The 20,544-nt window shown below is 37.3% G+C and overlaps 1 protein-coding gene across 2 annotated transcripts in view; it reads left to right on the top strand.

The window, feature by feature from the left end:
- The window catches only part of C1GALT1 (core 1 synthase, glycoprotein-N-acetylgalactosamine 3-beta-galactosyltransferase 1), a 36,000-nt gene extending 15,456 nt beyond the window's left edge, over positions 1 to 20,544 (top strand). For both annotated transcript variants that reach the window (XM_066353736.1, XM_066353737.1), the window contains exons 2-4: positions 1,875 to 2,111; positions 5,830 to 6,497; positions 15,303 to 20,544. In XM_066353736.1, the coding sequence (XP_066209833.1) occupies positions 1,875 to 2,111; positions 5,830 to 6,497; positions 15,303 to 15,518 (1,121 nt within the window). In that variant the 3' untranslated portion in view covers positions 15,519 to 20,544. The remainder of the gene's footprint in view (positions 1 to 1,874; positions 2,112 to 5,829; positions 6,498 to 15,302) is intronic.

Genomic DNA, 20,544 nt, shown 5'->3' with positions numbered 1-20,544 from the left:
GTCATGTCAGATATGTTTAGTTGACTTTCAGAGTTTGTTTAGTGTAAAGCCAGCAGGCACAGCCAGGGCCAGAATCACAGCCGCCTTGCCCATGCAGGTTCGCATTGGATTCAGACAGTCGGTAAAGAAACAACGGAGCCACAAACTGGTGGGCCATAGTCTTTAATTCTAGCTTGCACCCGGCGGGCAAGTAAAAATACACACTGGGCTCCAAAACCCATTCACATTCAGTGCTCACAAAGCCACTGATTTATCCGAGTTTCCTAGAATCAAGGTTTCTAGCTCACCAGACTTATTCACCTCTGTTCCCCATCTCCTTCCTTATCCCAGATACAAACTCTACACAAACTGGCATCTCACTCAGCACTCCGCCATCTTGGCTGCTTCTCCTGGCCTCCTCCACGTGGCCTTTCTCTGCTCTCCTCTGCTCTCTCTTCTAATGATAATTTCAGGAACCAAGAGCCCAAACTCTTGTTCTGCCCCCATTTTATATTGTAGCTTCACAACCTCTAATCCAATATACAAAATAGGGAAGTCTCCAATACAAAGTCACTTCTCTGAGGCATGATTGGATTGTACCACCCCACATCAAAAAAGGGTGGGAAAGGCTTAATCCCAAAACCAAGCCCCAGGCTACAAGGATTCTCAACACACATTAATATCACCTGGGCGATGGCCTCCTCGTGGGCAGCGTAATCTTTAACAAAGTGAGCATAATACATTTTATCTGCCCAACATTTAGATTTGTTTAATTTCCCTTCTTTTATAAATTAAAGTAAATCTAACTTAATAAATTGTCTTTAAAATAACATGACTAGTATAATCCGAATTCTGTAAAACTATAGCAAAATGATGAAAGAGCCTGAGTTCTTGAGATTGCTAATGTGACCCTGGGAATGTTACTAGCCTCTCTGAGTTCATGGGTGAAATGGTATTAATAGTCCTTAGTTTATGGTTTAAGTTAATCCATGTGAAGCTCTTAGTATAGGACTCAATTGTTAGCTATAATTATCTCTCCCTCTATCTTTGTTATTCATATCTTTAATGATATTCACCAAAAGTTTCTGGTTGATAGGATTTAGGGTGATTTCCTTATGCTGTTGTTTTGGGGTTTTTTGAACAATGAATAATAAAACTTTTCCCCCTCCTTTTTTTAAGTAAGAAGAGGGGAGATAGACTCCCTCCTGCGCCCCAACCAGTATTCACCTGTCAACCCCTGTTTGGGGCCAAGGCTCTGCCCATCTGGGGCCGTGCTTGCAACTGAGCTAGTTTTAGCACCTGAGGCAGAGGTTCCACAGAGCCATCCTCAGTGCCCAGGCTGATGTGCTTGAGAAGAATTGAGCCACGGCTGTGGGAGGCGAAGAGAAAGGGAGAGAGAGAAGGGGTATAAGGGGGGTGGAGAAGTAGATAGTCACTTCTGATGTGTGCCCTGAGCAGAATCCACATGCCAGGCCAATGCTGTATCTACCTCTGAGCCAACCGGCCAGGGCCAAATATTTTCTTTAAAAAAAAAAATAAAATAAGAATGTAAATCTTAGTTGTCCCAGGACTTTTTTTGCATCTGAAATCTCAGTTGTTGAGCATGGAAATCTGTATTTTTAAGATGTTCCTCAAGTGATGCTAATTATCATATTTTTTAATACTGTATTGACCCATGTCCCACCCCAACAATGATTTTTCATTTTGACTTGTCCATTTTGTGCTGTTTTAACAGCCAAAGAATAAACTCATAGATAAAAGTTAAACACTCTTAGATATATTCTCTTATATGAATGGAATGAACTTGTCAGTGCAGTTAAAAGTTAATCAGACTCTTTACTTTTGGTAAAAAGTGCTCTGTAATTTATAACATCCTGCTAATTTTTTTCTTACAGAAATACACTTTCGGGAAATGGCCTCTAAATCTTGGCTGAATTTTTTAATCTTCCTGTGTGGATCAGCAATCGGATTTGTTTTATGTTCTCAGCTGTTGAGTATTTTGTTGGGAGACCAGGGTGACACCCAGCCCCAGATTCTTCATAATGATCCTCATGCTCGGCATTCGGATGATAATGAACAGAATCATCTAGAAGGACAGATGAACTTCAATGCAGATGCTAACCAACACAAAGGTATGGTTGACTTTATTAAGAAGTAAACATAAACTGTATTTTTCAATCTATATAAGTATTGAAAGAACTGGAAAAAGTTACATGGATTTTGTTATATCACAAAATATCGTTTGATAAAAATATTCTTAATGCCAGATATTTGGCAGTTCTTGTTTTCCCTCAGAAGAAGGATATTGCTAAAACCAAGGTGTTTTTAAGTAGTAAAATACTAATTTGAATTCATTTTTTAGTAGAAACAGTTTAGAAACCATAATTTGGGGAAAGGTAAAACTTTTCAGACTAGATTTGTTTCTGAAAATTTTTATTTAGTCTAATTTTGTTATCATGGTTTATATCTGTGTCTTTGGATTTTGCTGTTGTTTTGGTCTTAGTTTTTGCTTAGTCATGTTTTCTTAGGAAAATGCAAAAGGTATATATAAATTTCAATTTATATTTTTATCAGTAGTGAATATCACTAATCTTTTTTTTCCTTTTGAGAAGCATTAAGAACTAGGGAATTAGAAAACTAGGAATGTGTTACAATAACTTTGTTTTCTACTGGCTTCAGATCTCTATTTGGATTTTCTCGGTTGAGTCTTCTGTGTGCCCATTAAATGTCGGTTTTCTTCCGCTTTCTCTCCTTTGACTCTTCTTTGCCAGTGTGATGTCATCAATCCCACACTTTTAGTTTCCATTTCTCCCCATTGTCCTTATCTTCAACCAGGTCTACACTCTGTAAGAAGGCATTAACACAATTCAGCTGTCTCTGCAAATTTTTTTTTAACATTTTATTATTATTTTTTTTACAGGGACAGAGAAAGTCAGAGAGAGGGATAGACAGGGACAGACAGACAGAAACGGAGAGAGATGAGAAGCATCAATCATCAGTTTTTCGTTGCAACACCTTAGTTGTTCATTGATTGCTTTCTCATATGTGCCTTGACCATGGGCCTTCAGCAGACCGAGTAACCCCTTGCTCAAGCCAGCAACCTTGGGTTCAAGCTGGCGAGCTTTTTTTTGCTCAAGCCAGTTGAGCCCGAGCTCAAGCTAGTGACCTCGGGGTTTCGAACCTGGGTCGTCCGCATCCCAGTTCGACACTCTATCCACTGCGTCACCGCCTGGTCAGGCTGTCTCTGCAAATTTTGTAGTTGGTTTGACAAAAATAATAGAAGCAACTTGAAAAATAATTAGAATTCTAAGATGTAGAGGGTCCCCATTAAGAGTTGTTTCTCTTTCTGGCTGTAGATTACTTCTTTCCTATCTCCCATACAGAGGTTGTTAGGCAAGGTGTCAAATTTTGGTTGAGTTTTGTGAACTAGCAAACACATGCATGTTATTTTATGATGTGTGAATATTTGGATAACAGTGATTCAGCTCTGATCAAGTGATGTTACCATGAAGCAGTTTGATCTCTGTGCACTTACTCTGTAGCATTGCCCTGGGTCTTGAAATCATCAATTGGATTGAGGCTCCTCTACTACTAGTAGGCTGTGCTAGGTTGGCATTACTGCAGGCACATATGTTAAGTTCGATAGCCCACAAAATGTAGGGGATTCTAAAAGTTGTGTGTTCCTCTCAAACTTGACATGTGCAAATGAACTCCTTTTCCTTCTTACCCCTGAAACTTGCTCTGCCTCCTATATTCCTAATTTTATATAACTCATTACTATTTTCCTATGCCAGAAACTATGAAGTTATGGTAGATGCTTTTCTTTCTTTACCAGTCATTCTCATTTGTCAATTAAATCTAACAGTTTACCTTCTTTACCATTTTTCAGACTTCTTCTCTCAATCCATACGCATTACCCCTAGTTCAGGCCTTCAGTTATACCCATGTGCCTGCACGCAGCCAAACTTCACCATGTCTTTTGTCCTTCCTTCTGGTGAGCATCTATTCATTGAAAGACCTATTTTCTGCATTATCTCTTATTTTTACTGGTATTATAAAGACCTCCCTTTCCTGTTTGTTCTAGCCAAGTTCCTATTGTACTGCTCTGTAGGATTTATCAGCCAGTCTTTCCCACAGTACATCAAATCCTTTGTACATACCTCCTAAATTACAGCATCTCTTAGTATGTGGCAAGTAATGGTTTGCACATACGTCTTACTCGCCTTTTATGGTCTGTGCTAGCATATACTAACTTCAGATTGATTAATGAGTGGGATTTGGTATGTCTCTATAGCTAGGAGATTACACTCAAGTGTAAGAACCATGAGTGCTCTCTGGAAATAGAATAATTCTGTCTATCTTGAGATTGTGAATTCTTGATGCTCAGAGGAGCGTGCATATAACCTTGCTTTCTATTCCCTCTCAGTTAGTTAGCTAGAAATTTGTGTCTTCAGTTGTTAATTTTTCACAGGATTGAGCTTTTGTAACTCACCGACTGACCTTAACTCTAAGGACATGCGTTCTGAGAAGTCTACCTGAGCATTGCTCCACAGAGTGTGATTTTGAAGACTCATGCTGGTCCACACTAAAGAAGGATTGAAATCATGATTAAACAGTTAGAAACTTTATGGTAATGTGATAGTAATTTTGTCTCAATCTAAATATAAAAACTTATTGAGGCTTGTATTTTATATTTTTAAATTTTTATTTTTCAGTATTTCATTCTTAGCATGTTTATAAAAGTATAGATCTCTAGTGGAAATAAAAATTGTTCCTTCACCAAGCACCGATATAGAATCTTATATCTGGACTCTTCCTCTGCACCAGTATCAGTCAAAATGTGGTCCTGGAATGACCGCCTGCGAATTGTTTGTTACTTCTCTGCACCCAGACAAGGAGCTTGTACCAGGGTCCCTGTAAAGCATTAAAGCTCACTGCTGAGGACTTTTTTTGAGAGGGGAGGGGAAAGCAAGATTTCCTTAGTTAAAACAGTAACATGCTCCTTTATATTCTGGCGTAAGCTCCTTATACATTTCTTTGCAAACCATACTTTGAAAAACACTACTCTAGAGGATCTTGGAAATACTACCTCTACCTATTCATCTGTTCCTTTTCTGACAGGTGGATTTGCATTTTATAATGAGGTATATTTCTATTAGAAGTAATTTCATCGCTGCATTAATGCCTCTTCATCCAACTGGGGTGGTTGGGAAAGCCTCTTTAAGGACATCTCAGGGCACTTGTAGAATTCTCAGCAGCGGACTCCTGTGAGCTGACCTGCACGTCAGCAGTGTGCTTTCCCTGCCTTTCAGTTTATTCAGAGCAACGACAAACTCCTGTCAACGTTCCATCAAGAACCAGCGAAGCTTTCTCTGTAGAATGAAATGAAAAGGAGACTATCTAAGGCAGTGCTTAAAATACATCCAGATAACCAGGATAATTTGATAAAATGAGATTCTGATCAGTTGGTCTGGGTGGGACCTGAGATGCTAACGTTTCTAACAAACTCCCAGGTTTTGCTGATCTGTGTGGTCAGTGAGCTACAGTTGGAATTAGGAAGAATTTAAGTCATAGTGACAACTCTTTTTTTTTTTTTTTCATAGTGACAACTCTTGTTAGCTCCAGTGATCTCCCGAATGAGATTGACATGAAATCAATAAATCAGAATGTCAGTTATACTAGGTTGAGTTTTGCTTTCTTTCAGTTAAGTCACAAATGGTAGCTAGGTAAATAGAAGTGGGGTCAGGAGGTTGATTCTTTGAAATTGTTTAAGAAAATGTCTTTCTTCAGCAGAATTTATTTAGATTTTATGTATATGTAAATATAACTTTAAATTTTTTTGTTTAATAGATGAGAACACAGACATCGCTGACAACCTCTATCAGAAGGTTAGAATTCTTTGCTGGGTTATGACAGGTCCTCAGAATCTAGAGAAAAAGGCTAAACATGTGAAAGCTACATGGGCCCAGCGCTGTAATAAAGTGTTGTTTATGAGTTCAGAAGAAAATAAAGACTTTCCTGCTGTGGGATTAAAAACCAGAGAAGGCAGAGACCAGCTATACTGGAAAACAATTAAAGCTTTTCAGTATGTTCATGATCACTACCTAGAAGATGCCGATTGGTTTATGAAAGCAGATGATGATACGTATGTTATACTAGACAATTTGAGATGGCTTCTCTCAAAACACAGCCCTGAAGAACCTATTTACTTTGGGAGAAGATTCAAGCCCTATGTAAAGCAGGGCTACATGAGTGGAGGAGCAGGATATGTACTGAGCAAAGAAGCCTTGAAGAGATTTGTTGATGCATTTAAAACAGAGAAATGTACACATAGTTCCTCCATCGAAGATTTAGCACTGGGGAAATGCATGGAAATTGTAAATGTAGAAGCAGGAGATTCCAGAGACACCACTGGAAAAGAAACTTTTCATCCCTTTGTGCCAGAACACCACTTAATCAAGGGTTATCTCCCTAAAACATTTTGGTACTGGAATTACAACTATTATCCTTCTTTAGAGGTAAGTTTAGAAATTTTATTACAATATAAATGCTTATATTGCAGATAGAAATGGTGTTATTTTATGAAGTCATAGGAAAGGTATTTCATGGGACTTGTTTGTGGGGGGAGTGAAGCTTTTGTGGTTAGATTTATTTGGGGTGAAAATGGAAGGCTGCCTACACGTTTCCAGTGTCTAATCTCTGTCTTTTTCCCACCAAGAGAAAGGTCAAGTCTGTTCTTCATCAGGCCTAGTACAAGATCAGTGCCAGATATTCTGTGCCGTGGTTCCGTCCATGTCAGGTCTGGTCCAGGTGCTGCATTGCTGTAACCAGCCACATTCAGAGTCTGTACTTGGGAGACCGTGTGGCTGTTGGCCCCCGCTATGTGGCTGCTGGCCCCCGCTATGTGGCTGCTGGCCCCCGCTGCGTGGCTACTGGCCTACACTACGTGGCTGCTGGCCTACACTACGTGGCTGCTGGCCCCCGCTGCGTGGCTGCTGGCCCCCGCTGCGTGGCTGCTGGCCTACACTACGTAGCTGCTGGCCCCCGCTACGTGGCTGCTGGCCAACACTACGTGGCTGCTGGCCCCCGCTACATGGCTGCTGGCCTACACTACGTGGCTGCTGGCCCCCACTACGTGGCTGCTGGCCCCCGCTATGTGGCTGCTGGCCTACACTACGTGGCTGCTGGCCCCCGCTACGTGGCTGCTGGCCCCCGCTACGAGGCTGCTGGCCAACACTATGTGGCTGCTGGCCCCGCTACGTGGCTACTTGGAGAACTCATAAGCAGGGCAAGTGTATGTTTGCAAGCGAGAGGAAAAGAAGAGAAACTTTTTTAGGCCTGTGTCTATAGTTTGGGCTGGGAAGGACTAGCTTTTCTTTAAACCAACCAGCTAATTTCTTAATGTTTACTGGGCTTGCGTAGGTTCCTCTCGCTAACCAATCAGATCCTTCTTCTGACAGGTTTCTATGGGCTGCATCCTGGCTCCCACTATACTTGCCTTAAAGTGGAAGCACAGAAGCACCACCCCTCATAATGGGGATGGACCAGTTGTACCCTGGGGAGATTGAAAAACTGGTCCTTCCTACATGGGGGAGGGAGAAGTGTTAATCCCCTTAGCTGGGGCAAGGCTAGGATCCCCCAAGGTTTGTGAATGAGCTTGTAAATGCTATAGCTTTTTAGTAAATGGAATTGTAAAACCAGTATCCAGGGCCACCATCACAGTCACCTGGCCCATGCAGGTTTGCATTAGATTCGGACAGACAGTAATGAAACAACGGAGCCACAAACTGGTGGGCCATTATCTTTAATCCTAGCTTGCACCTGGCGGGCAAGTAAAAACACACACTGGGCTCCAAAACCCACTCATTCAGCACCCACAAAGCTACTGACTTACCCGAATTTCCTAGAATCAAAGGTTTCTAGCTCACTAGCCTCATTCTCCTGTGTTCCCCATCTCCTTCTCTCTACACAAACTCTGCGCTAACTGGCTTCTTCAGCATTCCTCCATCTTGGCTGCCTCTCCTCTCCTCCACGTGCCTTACTCTGCTCTCCTCTAGCATGGGTTCCTCCTAGAACGTAATCACTCTCCCCTCAAACAATGTGATCTCTCTTCACTTTAAAACCTTTTGGCACGAAAGCCCTCTCCCAACACACATTAATACAATCATGCCCATCCCAAAGCAATCACCTGGGTGACGGGCTTCCATGTGGGCAGCGCCATCTTTAACAAAGTGAGCATAATATATTTCATCTGCCCAACAGAAATGCTGTAACTTCCTATTAAAGCAGGCTTTCCAGTTTTATTAATCTTAATATTTGATTCTCTCTTCCCTAGTTTATTATGCTCAGTGTCTGATTCTCTCTGCTTCCTTCCCTTACTAATGTTTAGTTACCTACACTAACACTTAGATTGACTTTTATGTACTTAAAAAAACTAGCTGAGCCTGACCGGGGCGGTGGCGCAGTGGATAGAGAATCAGACTGGGATGCAGTGGACCCAGGTTCGAGACCCTGAGGTCACCAGCTTGAGCGTGGGTCATCTGGTTTGAGCAAAACCCAAGGTCGCTGGCTTGAGCAAGGTTGTTGGCTCGAGTAAAGGATCACTCAGTCTGCTGTAGCCAACACCCCCCCTCGGTCAAGGCACATATGAGAAAGCAAGCAATGAACAACTAAGGTACTGCAATGAAGAATTGATGCTTCTCATCTCTCCCTTCCTGTCTGTCCCTCTGACTCTCTCTGTCACTGTGACAAAATAAATAAATAAATAAAATTAAAAATCAGTAAATTGGAGCACGTGTCTCCTGCGTGCTCTGCCAGCTTAATAAAATTCTCTTTTTCCTCTTATTATAAGTTATTTGAGTGTCAATGCTCAGAGGTGTTGCTGTCCTGCAGCAGTGCCAGCCCTCGGAGCAGATTGCAGATTGTGGATTGCCTTCCTGCTTGGACGGGGCGGTGGTTTGCTATTGCTTGTTGGAGAAGGGTTTTTTCCCCTCGGCCTGTTTTGCTGGAGAATTCAGAGGGAGGGAGTGTTGCAGGGCATAGGAGTCCTGAGATTTTTGGCTCTGCCTGGGGAGTGCTGTTTTTTTTCTCACCTTTTTTTTTTTTTGTATTTTTTTTTTTTTTGGGGGGGGGAGTGCTGTTTTGCTTGTGGGGGCCTAAGAGTCCAAGTGAGCCTGGAATGCTGAGGGGCTTGGGAGCCCTGCCTGTTTGCTTGGCCTCTGTTAGGAGACTAATAAACAAAATGGCCAACAACAACCAAAAATTAAAAATCAATAAATTAAAAAGAAAACTAGCTGATATGTATATGTTTCTTTAGTACCACTGATAAGAATCTCCTTTAGTCTTTTTACATAGAGTGACAGTTTAACAAAGTAAGTGAGAATAAGAGTGTCGGCAGTAGCAGTCATTCAACGACTATTGATAATACTGTGTGTCAGGCGCTGAGACGGTAGCTGTGAATATGGCCAACTTCCAGTTCTCATGAACCTTACATTCTAGATGAGAAGACATAAAATAAACAGACAGACTAATTAAGATTAATAGGATTCTAGGTTGTGGAAAGTGCCCTGAAGAAAAAGCCAGGAAAGGGAACGGGGAGTAACTCAGCGTGGAGTGGGGTTCTCTAGTTTGGGTGACTAAGGAACAACAATGCATCACAAGACTTGGAGGTTCCGAAATATTGAATACCTACGTTTGAATCCTCCTCTCCAGTTTAATAGTTGGATGACCTTGGGTGGACAGAATTTGCCTAACTTCCTAGTATCAGTTTCCTCATTTGCAAAATGGGCATGCTCCCGTCTCACCCAGGTGTAATTACGGTGCTGCACTGTACCTGTCACACACTGAGCACCTGACAGCCTCAGCTCTTGACAGCTTAACTTACGTTCTTGAGAACTTTGTCTGAAGTGCATTATTTTATTAAACTTTTCCAGATGCACAAATATTTGAGAAGAATATAATATCTTATACCCACAAATCAGCTTTATCAAATATTAATCTTTTGCTACCTTTGCTTCAGATAAAAAAATAAAATATTGATATAGTTGAGGCCTGCGTATCCTCCCCAATCCATTTCTCCTACCTCTTCTTTCAGATAACCACTATCATGAATTTAGTATTTATCTTTGCCATGCTTGCTTTTATATTTTTTACATGTCTATGTATCCATAAATAATATATAGTATTGGTTTACATATTTTTAAATAAATGGGATTATACCATATGTATCTTTTTACATTTGCCTTCACACAACAGTAAAACTTATCAACATTATGTATCTGTTTTATTAGACTGCTGTGTAATGATCTAAAAGCGATTTTCAACCCATCTGCCACAAGAATTTTTATAACATGCAGTACCCGACTGTTTGGTCAGGGGCACTGACCTCCTTTCCCTTCTATTGTCAAATAAAAAGTGAAAACAGCCTACACAATGATAGCCATCTGGTGTGAATGGATCAAAATTATACCTATTTTTTTTTTGTCAGATTGGCAAAAAAAATTTTCTTTGGTGTGCCACAGAATTTTAGTAATTAGTTTGTGTACCATGAGATGAAAAAGGTTAATTGGTTATTGCTGATGTAATACATGAATGTACTATATTTATCCATTCTCCTGCTGATAAAAGGTTGTTACCAGTTTTTCATTATTATAAGCATTGAAGCAGTGAAGGACTGAAAGAAACCAGGAATCACGAAACCCAGCTTTTAGACTCAGTTCTGTTATTAATAATGCCGTTAGGCAAGTTACTAGGACTCTATGCCTTCTTTTCAGTGGCTCCAAAATACAGATAACATACTTCTGTCCTGCTCTTCACAAGTCAGCACTGTCAGGGGCTTTTTTTTTTTCTACCCAGAGGACATTTAGCAAATCTGGCAGCATTTTTGGTTGTTAACTGAGAGGTTGCTACTGGTATTTGTGGGTGGAGACCCACAAGATTGTAAACCCACTAAATGCTAACATTCCACAATGCCCAGTACAGCCCCCAACAACAAAGAATTATCTGGCCCCAAAGGTCAGAGTCACTGGTAATCAGCTTTAAAAGGACACTATGAAGCAAACTACTACAACTGCTTTCACCCACCAGAGTGTTCTTGATACTTAAAACAGATCAATAGCTAATCCTTACAGTAATTCTGATTTTAATAGTGACAAACTGAGGCTCAGGAAAATCAGATGACTTGCCTCTCCTGATAAGTAGTTTAAGCAGCACTGCAAACCATTGATGGCTAAAGGCTCTTACTTCCGTCCTGAGCTCTCTGCTCTGAGTAATGGGATATGTGCCCCAGAAGGGTACGAATGGGAGGGCATGCTAAAATTAATATTCTGTGGGGATAAAACTCCGCTTTAATAAACATTTTAAAGGTCAGTTCTGTGGAGTGAGGCTGTTTGAAACCTTAAGCTGGCATTTTATTGCTATTGTATCTGCAACAGTTTCCTAGACTATAAAACAGATGCATTCCCAAGCCTGCCTTTTGATAGTCTTTTTGTTTTGTTGTGGTGAGGTACAACTTTGGATGCTTTTTTGATGGAAACTTTTCTTAGTATATTCTTATCTTTCCAAGATTACTTGACCTCTTTCCATCTTAATTCTGCACTCCTTTGCATACAAAGGGTATCCAAACTCAGGATCATTATAAATGAATGGAACAAATTCACCTAAATGCATAAAATTTTACCAAAAGTACCTGATACTGGATACATACAAGAGTAAAGGAGCATCATAATTGTCATTATTTTGTAACCAGTAAAATATCCTTCTTTCACTTTAAGAGTACTGCCCACAATTCCTATCTACAAATAGGTGGGAATTCCTACCACCTAACAATATGCTTTGTATGAACAAAATAAATATTTCTATAGTGCATTTATTTAAATTGTAGCAGTTTTTAAAATGGATGACAGAATTTATGTTTTTTCTATAAAAAATTATTCAGTTATATTGAAGACTATAAAATAGACTTGGTAGTACCAAAACTGACCCAAGTTTCTAATGTTGCCTCTTCTCTCTTAGGAGGTTCTATATAAACCCAATGTGAAATCAAACTTCTATTGTTATTCATCCATTGTTTAATACATTTTGTTTTCCCTGAGTTAACTTTTTTTTTAATTTTCATTTTTAGGTGAGGGGGAGAGATAGTGAGGCAGACTCCTGCATGCTCCTTGACTGGGATTCACCTGGCAGCCCCACTTGGGGCCAGTGCTCAAGTACTGAGCTATTTTTAGTGCCTAAGGCTGATGCACTTCAGTGGAGCGATCCTCAGCACCTGGGGCTACACTCAAGGCTATTGAGCCATTGGCTGTGGGAGGGAAAGAGGGAGAGAAGGGAGAAGGGGAGAGGGAGTAAAGCAGATGGTCACTTCTCCTGTGTGCCCTGACCTGGAATCAAACCTAGGACATCCGCATGCCAAGCCGACGCTCTACACTGAGCCACCAGCTAGGGCCTTGAGTTAGCTATTTTCAAAGCCATCTTAAACCTCATATATACATTCTCTGTAGTTATCACTAAAACTACAGTATAGAAAAATTTTATATAGCAAGTCAGGATAAGATATTCTAGTTGACCAAAGAGTTATATTAAGTTTATTGTTCAGAACTTTCTCTTTATACAGTTCCCTTTTCATACCATCTTCTCACTTCCCTATAAGTCAGTTTGTTTCCTCGGAATAGACTTTTCACCAGAGAACTGGCAGTCACAATACAGTGGTTTTAAAATAGATGTGTGTGTACATGTATATGTGTGTGTACATATATAAATATAAATTATAAATGTATTCTACATGTTAAATTGCCTTTTTCATAAGTTAGAAATGATCAAAATATGACTTACTCTCTTAGTTCTTCAGTTTTATTTACATTAATTCATCTGAAATTTACTGGCATATGGTAAGCTAGAGAGTGCCTAATTTTTTCTAATTGTTAACTAATTATTAATTGAGTCTAACTTTCATTACTGATTTAAAGCATATACCTTCTTTATCATACACTATAGCATTACTTAGAGCAGTGGTCGGCAAACCGCGGATTGCGAGCCACATGCAACTCTTTGGCCCCTTGAGTGTGGCTCTTTGGCTAGCTTAGGAGTACCTTAATTAAGTGAATAACAATGTACCTACCTATATAGTTTAAGTTTAAAAAATTTGGCTCTCAAAAGAAACTTCAATCGTTGTACTGTTGATATTTGGCTCTGTTGACTAATGAGTTTGCCGACCACTGACTTAAAGAGTATGACCCATATCTGGATTTCAGTTCTATTCCCTACTTCCAAACTGTTTTGGAAATTCTTGTCTTTATTCTTGCATATAAATTTATTAATTTAGGGACAGTGAACATTTTTGCCCAGGATTTTTTAAGTTGCCTGTTAGGTCCCCTACTGAAATTTTATATTTTTCTTCAGAACTTTATTTCTTCTTAAGTATTCAGTATTTCCCTAGGTATTTAAATTTTTTTGTTACTAGTCTACTTAGGCTCTTTCTAGAACTTTACTGGCATATATGCAAGCTTCTGGTTTTTTAAAGCATCTTTAAAATTTGGCTGTGTTCTTGTATTTATTTCAAATGATTTTTTTTCTTGACTCTTGAATTTTTGAGGAAACCATAATCATATGCAAAGAGCTATTTTATTGTTAATTGTAGCTGTTTTATTACCTTTTATTTCTTATAATGCTTAATAATAACAGTGTGCTGGCCATCCAGTAAGAGAAATAATACAATAGTGTGTAACATAATTAATGCAATAAATCTTACTAGAAAATATTACAATATTTCAGAGTCAAATAAAATTGCTTCCAAAGAGGATCAGCAATTTAAAAGTAAGCTATTGTTTTAGTTTTTTAGTTTAATATGCACTAGCTAGTACAGTGGCCACTAAGCTCATTAATTATTGAGCACTTGAAATGTGGCAAGTCCACATTGAGATGTGCTTTAAGTATAAAATTCACACCTGATTTCAAGGTCTTAGCCCAACTATAAAGAATGATTTCATTAATAATTTTTAAACTATTAATTACATATTGAAAAAATATAGATTTATTTGATTAAGTAAAATGCCTTCAAATTAATTTCATCTATTTCTTTTTACTTTTTAAATGTAGCTACTAGCAGATATTAGACTACATATGTAGTTCACATATACCTATTGGACAGCTAGTTTAGATAACCACAAGTTAACTTACATGTTTACTTTTCATATTTGTTTTTGTTATATTCCCTAAGGGTATAAAAAGTAGGGAGCAGGTAGTATTTCAGTGTCTACATAGTTGTCCAAGATTCCACAATATTTGTTTCAAAGGGAAAGTTAAGAATCAGGTCAGAGAAAATATAATGGACAATTTCTTGATAATTTTTACTGCATTGTAAGCTACATACTTCTAAACCTGAATTATTAAATGTTCAAGTTTATAGATCATTATGAATCCTCTCTGGAAACTTGTCAGAGTATCTGTCTACCTGGGTCCTTGCAAAGACATCTGATGGAATCTAAGTTTTGTTGGGCTCACATGGATGAAACATTCTCCAGATACCAGTTCTGATCCCAAAATGACCTTGTGACGGTTTAATTCTGTGACCAGGTGTTTTTTGTTGTTTTTGGTTTTTTAAATTTCTGTTTTCTTTATTTTCATGCTTTTTCATTCCTATTCATTGTATTTTCATTTGTTTTAAACTTGGGCTCATGCCAACTGTATTAGGAATGTATGAGAATTATATCAATATAAGTGAACAAAGGTTTAACTCTGGACTTAACTGAGGACCACCTGAATGTGACCGTTCTTTCAATAATCACTGACATTTCTTGAGCATTTACTGTAGGCAAATCATACTGTCAAGCATTTTATACACATTAGGTCCTTTAACCGTCTTTTGCATATGGAGAAATTGAAGCTTATGAGATTCAGTAAGTTGCCCAATGTCGTATGCTAGTAGGCAGAATTTGAATTCAAACCTAGGTTTGGCTTAGAAATTTCTCTCTTAAATACTATTTTGTTTCAGTCAATGTGTAGGTGAAGTATTAGATTGCAGACACATCATGGACAAGACTTTCTAGTCATTAAATGCTCCATTGTTTGGGCTAAACCACTGTTAGAGTGTGAGAGAATGTTATTTCAGTTAGAAATACTTGAGCAATTTCATGTTTGGTTTTTAAATCATTAGGATCTCTTAAAAACTTCTTTCTTCCACAGGTCTAATAAATTAGGTGCCTCTTTAAACCTTGCCAGCTTTAATTATTGAATTCTGTTAAAGTTAGTGTTTCCTTGACCACTATGTACATACTGTATTTTAACAATGTGCTACTTATTAATAATGCCTGTTTCCACTACTTTTTTAGGGTCCTGGTTGCTGTTCGGATCTTGCAGTTTCCTTTCACTATGTTGATCCTACAACTATGTATGAGTTAGAATACCTCGTTTATCATCTTCGTCCATATGGATATTTATACAGATATCAACCTGCCTTACCTGAGAATATACTAAAGGACATAAGTCAAGCATACAAAAATGAAGACCCAAAAGTAAAATTGGAAAACCCTGAAAGAAAGAGATAAATGAAGAGAGGTGAAATGTCTACCATTGCACTGAAGAACTTCTGCATTTCTGACACAGAACACTGGACTCCCAGTGAAGAATTCTTTCTACGTGGACATTCCACAGTAGAAATCTTTCATATGAATGACTGGAAACTGGAGCTTTAATGAGCTGTGAAGTCTGTTAAAATGTGTTTTGATACAGTAATATATATATAATATATATATATTATATATATGAAAAACTTGTGTTTTTGTAATGTTGGCCAGGCAGAGGCTAGAAAAGAGATTTTGTTGCTTGTTCTTGACCACATGTATTATTTTCACTGGGAAGGTAAAACAGTTCAATTTGTTAAAACTACACTGTACCATATTAGTAACATACACATGATGCTAAACAGATCTGCCTTAAAGTTGTAGAAGGTATTGTTGTTCAGTGTTGTTTATAAACTCAGGACATGAGTTTATGATTGCAGTATGGTATAAATGAACCCGCCTTCTCCACGTGTGTGCGTGTGCGCATGCGCACACGCACGCACACCCACACCCATGTGCAGTTTTTGGCTAATCAAAATTTTGATGTGACTATTTAAAATTGGCAATATTTCTTTCAGAAGAAGGTAGAATAGAATGGCACTGGTCCTAACATGCATTAATAAAACCACATTTTGAAATGATCATGGGCCTTGACTATAATATACACATACTTGGTTGTAATTAATAGTCAGTCTTTTACAGGCATACCTCGTTTTATTGTGCTTTGCTTTATTGCATTTCACAGATGTTGAACTTTTTTACAAATTGAAGGCAAGACCCTCTACAAGCAAAAAGATGACGACTCGCTTTATGGCGAGGCTTGCTTTATTGTGGTGGTCTGAAACCGAACCCGTAATGTCTCCAAGTTATACCGAGTCCCTGTTGTCTCTTCTAATTATGTTTAATCATTCATGGATACCATTTTCAACAGTTAGTATTTATTTACTCAAAGCAGTAATAGCATTCGATAAACAGGGATTTTTAAATGTTTTGTTCCCATACTTACCCATTGTTAATTATGGGTAACTAATAAATTGTAAATTTAATACTTTGGGGGGAGGGGAATGCTTTTATTAGTGCCACTCTCAGGAATTACTAAGCAGCATTTTTAATTGATTATTTAAAACTCTTCCCAGCTACATAATTACAGTTCCTTTCATTCTTATCCTGTTGAGAGATGAGAACTTGTTTGTGCCTTTCATAACTTGTTTAAAGCAGTTTTGAAATTCATTTTTAGGACGTGTAGTGGTCGGTTATTAGTTACACTGGCAAAATAATTTGAATACAAGATTTTGACCAGAGTTAAAAAACATTAGAAAATACAAAGTGCTTAAACAAGCTGAAATATATCTGATATTAAAAGACCAAATACTTTATTTATGAATAACATCTGAATTTTGATGCTGACTTACTGTATACAAAGTGGGGCAAAAGTAGGTTTACAGTTGTTTTTATGGAAAATATAGTAATTAATACAAGAATAGGCGCTGTGTCTCATGTACTCACAACTATAAATCTACTTTTGCCACACTATCTATTTGGGGATGATTGTTTTACCAACTGGTAGATAATTCTGTGCAGAATTCCCATTCAAGACTGTCATCAAGAAGACATTCATAGATGTTTTATTCTAATTTGAGTGACCCTCTATTTAAAGAATTTCTTTAAGGAAATTTTTAAAAAATTTTTGTTATCTTAGCAATATTATGAGTGTATCATAATATTTAACAGACTTTCTGTAAGATAATTTTAAATGTTACAAATGATTTATATTTCTGATGTTTATCATTATGCTAATTTTACATGGCAGTCACACCATTGACTCTGCTGCTTAGCTAAATAATTTGTATTTATTGTGCCAAAACATGTCAAAACCATGACCTCTTTGGATGGTATATTTGAGAGGATGTTCATCTTAGTGGCCAGTTATAGATACTCTGTCCATATAGTGAAAACTCACACCAGTTTTTACCTATTAAATTGTTATTGTTTTCATGGCTGTATCATCTGCCAAAATTCCAAGGCATTCATTCTATTCTTTGAACGGCTCTTCAACTTGGTGTGGATATGAATTTATTTGAGTCCATATTTGCTACTTTTTGGTACTAGAAGTTATAAATGATTTATCATAAACATCCAAAAACCTTTAAAATATACTCATAGGAAATTAACATTGTGATAAATCCTGGGATCTGGAGTCAGACTGCCTGATTTCAAATGCTTGCTTTATCACTTACTAGTTTTGTAACCTTGAGCAATTTACTTAATCTCTGTGCCTCAGTTTCTTCATCTGTAAATTAGGGACAATAATACTACCTACCTCACAGGAATTTTATGAGGATTAAATGAGTGAATATACGTATGGCTTTTAGAACACTGTCTGGCCCAGAGTATGGAGCAGTAAATATGAGGTTTTACTCTGTTAACTTGGAGTGTAAATATTTGTTTTAAATCAACGAAAAATCTGCTTTAATCAAGTCAGATATTGAAGGAAATAATTTTGTACATTTCTTATAAGTAATAGCTAGTTTTTATCTAGTGTAAACTGTATGCCAAGAACTGTGCTTAGATACTCTGTGTACATTAGTGCTAATCCTCACAAGTTGGGTGTTATTCTCATTATAAATGAGAAAACTGAGGCTCAGAATTAAACTATTCCACTGTCACAAACCTAATAAGTAACAGAGCTGGGATTTTTACACAAAGCCTATGTGTTCTTTGTACTGTGTCTGCCCAGTTTAGTCATTTAGCATTATTACCATTTTTACTTACTGACATGTGACATCTCATGCATTGGCCAGTAATAGTAAAATAACCATTTTATTATAATGCTTCTCAAATTGTGGTTTTTATGCTCTTGCCTGGGAGTTTGTTAAAATGCAGATTTTAAGGCCTCAAACCTAGAAATTCTGAGTCTAGCATGGGGCCCAGCACTGTTCATTGTGGTTCTCAATGGGTAGTCTAAACCAGCAAGCAGTACCAGTATCACTTGGGAACCTGGAAATGCCATCTCTCCTGAGCCGCACCTCAGACCCACTGAACCAGAAAGTGTAGGGCTGGAGGCCGGAGGTTATGTTACTTATAAGTAAGCCCTCCAGGTGAGTCTTAATCATGCTAGGTTGAGAACCCTTACTTTAAGATCTAGGTGATTCTGATCCGTATGATCTTTGGAACATGCTAAGGATTACTGCTGCACAAGTAAGGTATCTTTCAAAGATTTCGATAAAGCATGTTTTAAATAAGTGTAGTCCAGGATTACACGATATTAAATGTAAATGTAAAAGACTTTGAAGATGATTTAAAGAGTCTGTGGATCATTTATTTTGGCAAAATTCTTTAGCTCTTCGGAGTGACTAATATCAGGGCCCACACAGTAAAATCTATAATTCTTCAAGCTTAAAAATTCCACATTGGGGCAGGAAGAGTTCATTGAGTAAGTACATACTAATTCATTAAAAGTGTACCTAAATGAGTGTCATCAGAAATGTCCACAATTGTTAATAAAAATTTTAAGTAGAGATAGCAAGTTACTATTTTACAATATGTAGAATGGTTTTCTTTTGCTAATTCATACTATCAAAGTGTCATCACTTTCAAGAATCAGGTAACTGTCCTATGTGACTTTAGAAAGTAAAAATTTCAAGTATTTGATGGAGGACATAAAACCAGATTTTCATGATGATACTGACATCTTTTTAAATTAAGATGTCACTTGTATAAATGATTTTAATGTCTCAAAACATAAGGCTTTTGCTATTTTATGTTCTCCATAACATAATACTTTCATTTTTAATTGGAAAGTTCATAGATGATGCAAAGCAGATTGCTGTCCCAGAGTTAAATTGTTTTCAAATACCTTAAATTTCAGAAGAGTTTTTATTACTGTAAGAAGATTTGAAAATAAATCACTGACCAGTTTTGAAAAGTTTTTGAAATATGGCAATTGGATTTAGGCATTAAATTTACTAACTGGTTATTTCCATAATTGTTACTTGAGTATAAATTTTTCACTCTCTTGAGCCTATCAAAATATCTTACAAATTGATTCATTACACCAAGTCTATTGTTCATTTAAATTTTTAGTTTATTTAGAGTATTAATATCTTTGACAATTTCTAATTCTTTGTATTGATTGCTCTTTGTTTCCTTTATAACTAATTTCCATACTCTTAACTACTTTTAATGCTTCCTTCACAAGTTAATTTGGCTATTAGTGATGATCAGAACTGGTATCACTTACTGATAATTTTATACCTATTAATTTTGTTTCCCTGTGAGTTTAGAAGTAAAAAATCTGTCTAAGAATAATGCCTGTTGGTTCTCAGGAAACGTACTCTAAGTTGACAATTTTAAACTAATTCTGGATGTATAATTATTAAGTGAAAAAAAGTTATTTTGGATTCCACCACCACCCCATTACTTTTCTCACAACAAACAAAAAAACCTCATTTGACTCATTTCTCTACTTCTCTATAGTAGGCCCGGCAGAAACATACTCAGTGAATTGGGGGGATAACCTGTGGTTTAATTTATGCTAAATTTAGCTCTTGGTTTTAAAATTTTACTTATGTTTATATATTGAAGTTGAAATAGAAATTTTAATACAGATTAGAATAAACTTTACAAATTCTCTAGAGAAACCAACCTAAAACTAGTGCTCTATTTCAACTCATTTATGTCTCGTTTTCAGTTTTTATCAGTTAAATTTAAATAACTTTGCAGGGCACTGCAAGTTAATAATTCACAGAAAGTATATTGTTAGAAGGAAACTAATCTTACTGCTAAGCAGTGTGCTCTATTACAGAGTGAATATTTGTGTTTTGGAATTTAAAAATTATATAAGGTAATAGTATCATGAATGGTTTTAAAATGTCTGGTGACTTGCTTATTTTAAGTGATCACTGGTAAGTTAGAAAAATGTATTTTTAAATGTTTTTTAAAGTGCCTTTTGAACATTTTTGAACAATGGATTTAAACAATTGCGTAAAATAAATTACCATGTTTAAAGTTG

The sequence above is a fragment of the Saccopteryx leptura genome, chromosome 12 (genome assembly GCF_036850995.1).
Source record: "Saccopteryx leptura isolate mSacLep1 chromosome 12, mSacLep1_pri_phased_curated, whole genome shotgun sequence".
Classification (NCBI taxonomy): Eukaryota; Metazoa; Chordata; class Mammalia; order Chiroptera; family Emballonuridae; genus Saccopteryx; species Saccopteryx leptura.
Note: the sequence above shows the minus strand (reverse complement) of the source record. Positions and strands in the feature narration are given on the sequence as shown.